The 2429-nt window shown below is 54.3% G+C and overlaps 1 protein-coding gene across 1 annotated transcript in view; it reads right to left on the bottom strand.

Moving 5' to 3' along the window:
• Window positions 1-2429, bottom strand: part of CELF5 (CUGBP, Elav-like family member 5) — a 119274-nt gene that overhangs the window by 16334 nt on the left and 100511 nt on the right. Inside the window, exons 4-5 of the mRNA XM_011967449.1 lie at window positions 2085-2100; window positions 1538-1617 (exon numbers count right to left, since the gene is read on the bottom strand). Coding sequence (XP_011822839.1) covers window positions 1538-1617; window positions 2085-2100 — 96 coding nt within the window. The remainder of the gene's footprint in view (window positions 1-1537; window positions 1618-2084; window positions 2101-2429) is intronic.

The raw sequence follows: 2429 nt of genomic DNA, 5'->3' as shown, positions 1-2429 counted from the left end.
CAAAAAAAAAAAAAAAAAAAAAAAAGAGAGAGAGAGAGGCCTGGGGTCAGGGGCTCAGGAGGCCATTCCCACCCCCTACAAACCAGCTCACACCCCAACTTTCGGGCTCAAGAAGGAAAATATTTTCCCCTTCGACCAGCTCCTCCCTGATGAGCTGGATCCCAGCAGGATGCACCCTGTAGCCTCCCTGTCTTCGCTGACATGCCTCCTTTGATACAGAACTTACTCCTCCAGACGCCTACCAGCCCTGTCCTGGGACATCTCTGAGCTTGGGAACACTTGCCCTTGTGCTGAGCTAAGCCCCTCCCCTGGGTTTTGAGAGCTGAGGGAGGAGGCTTCTTCCTCTCAGGCCCTATCTTCCTTGTAGCAGATTTGGAGATGTGTATGCAGGGACGATGGGACCTGTCCCCAATCCCCATCCCTCCCTCAACCATTGAGTCGACATGCCCCCCATCCATTCTCACCCTACTGTCTGTTTTCTAATCAGCCCTCCTCCGTGTCCACTAGGCCCCAGCTCAGGCCTCCTCCTCCCTCAGCTGGACCTTGGCCTCGCCGCCTCCCTGGCCTCCCAGCCTCCAGTCTTGCACCCTGCCCATCCTCTACGTTGGCCCCAAAGGGATATCTGCAACCGACCTGGCCCATCTCCTCTCTTGCTCTAAACCATCTGTGACTCCCCACTGCCGTAGGAGAAAGTCCAGGCTTCTCATCCTCACATTGCGGCCCCATCTTCTATGGCTCCTCTGGGCTACCTGTTGCTACCTCCCAGCCTTTCTTCTTGTTAGGGCCTCTCCTGGCCTCAGCAAATCCAACCCAGGTGTCATCCCCTCTAGGACATCCTTACATGTACACATATACACACTCACACACTCACAACCTATACTCAAACAGACCTGCATACACTCACACACGTACACAATCACCCACAATACTGACTCACACTCAGGCACACACACACACACACACACACCTGCCCGCAAATGCACCTGCAGATGCACACACATGTGCTTCCTCCCCCATGGCCCAGGCATACACACATGCTCACACACACACAAACACACACGTGTACTCACATACACACATGCACATGCACCAGTATCTCTACACTGGCACACAATGGCACACTTATCTGTACATATTTACACACAACCCCCGTGCACACAGCACTCACATAACACTCACCTAGTAGTAATGACACAGTCACACACACACTCACACACACACGCATGCATGCCTTCCCAGGCACACTCACACCCAAACATGCACACTCACCAACACGTATACACTTGTAATACATCCATGTGTGTGCTTGGATACACTTCGCTTGCATACTCACCTCCACATCTGCACACACTCACACGCATATACCCACTCCAGGGACCACAGCCGGGGACTGTGCCTCTTTCTCCACCTGTGCCCCCTCTGAAGGACAGCCGGGGCTACTGGGTGACAGCAATGGTAGGAATATGGCCTGTTTCATCCCTGTCCCCTCACCCCTTTCCCACGCCCACCCCCACGGCCAAGGGCAGCTCCAACTCACCGGCATGGTCTGGCTCCCATGCAAGGCGTGGATGGCCGCCTGCGCTTCCGTGTGGGAGGAGAACTTCACGAAAGCACAGCCTGCTCCAAAAGAAGAAGAGGGTGATGGGGTCATGGGACTGGCTGAGCGGGGGCCACAGGAGAGGGGACAGAGAGACCTACATGGCCAGCGTCACACACATGCAGACAGAGAGAGTTGATAACAGAGAGACAGCCAGCCATTTGCTCAGACGGACAGCTGGACAATCAGCCAGATCAAGGGTCAGAATGGAGGAGAATCGCACAGACAGCCAGCCACAGAGTTAGACAAAGAGCCGGTCACCCACACAGCCAGCCAGCCCGCCATTTCTTCACTCAGTCCAGCAGAAAGTCAGTCAGCCATCCAGGTAGCGGATTAGACAGTCAGTCACAGAGTTTGTGAAGCACACAACCAGATGGACCGTGCAAGGCTGGGAACCATCAGGGAGGAGGTCTCATCCATCAGAACAAATGACAGGGACCAAGGTCCAGATAATTACGATCAGATATGCGGAGTTAAACTGACAGACCACTGAACACACTGTCCTATGGGCAGAGTCCACAGAGATACGTGCAGGTCCAGACAGACCCTTCTGACCACAGCCAGACAGATGGAAATTATCAACCGCCAGACCTGAGTGGACCCAGACAGAGCCACACAAGCAGACAGACCACCACCAGAGACCACCAGACACAGGCTAATGCAGACAGACAGTCACATACAGAGACCACCAGACACAAGCGAATGCAAACACGGTCCCACGGACAAAGTCCATAGAACAGACAGAGACCACTGGACCTGGCTCCGGACTGGTAGAGTACTATGGAAGGGCCAGCCATATTGTGGGGGGAGGGGTGGAATGTTCTGGAATTAC

The sequence above is a fragment of the Mandrillus leucophaeus genome, unplaced genomic scaffold, assembly GCF_000951045.1.
Source record: "Mandrillus leucophaeus isolate KB7577 unplaced genomic scaffold, Mleu.le_1.0 Scaffold8, whole genome shotgun sequence".
In the NCBI taxonomy this organism is placed as follows: domain Eukaryota; kingdom Metazoa; phylum Chordata; class Mammalia; order Primates; family Cercopithecidae; genus Mandrillus; species Mandrillus leucophaeus.
This window is presented reverse-complemented; position numbering and strand designations above follow the sequence as displayed.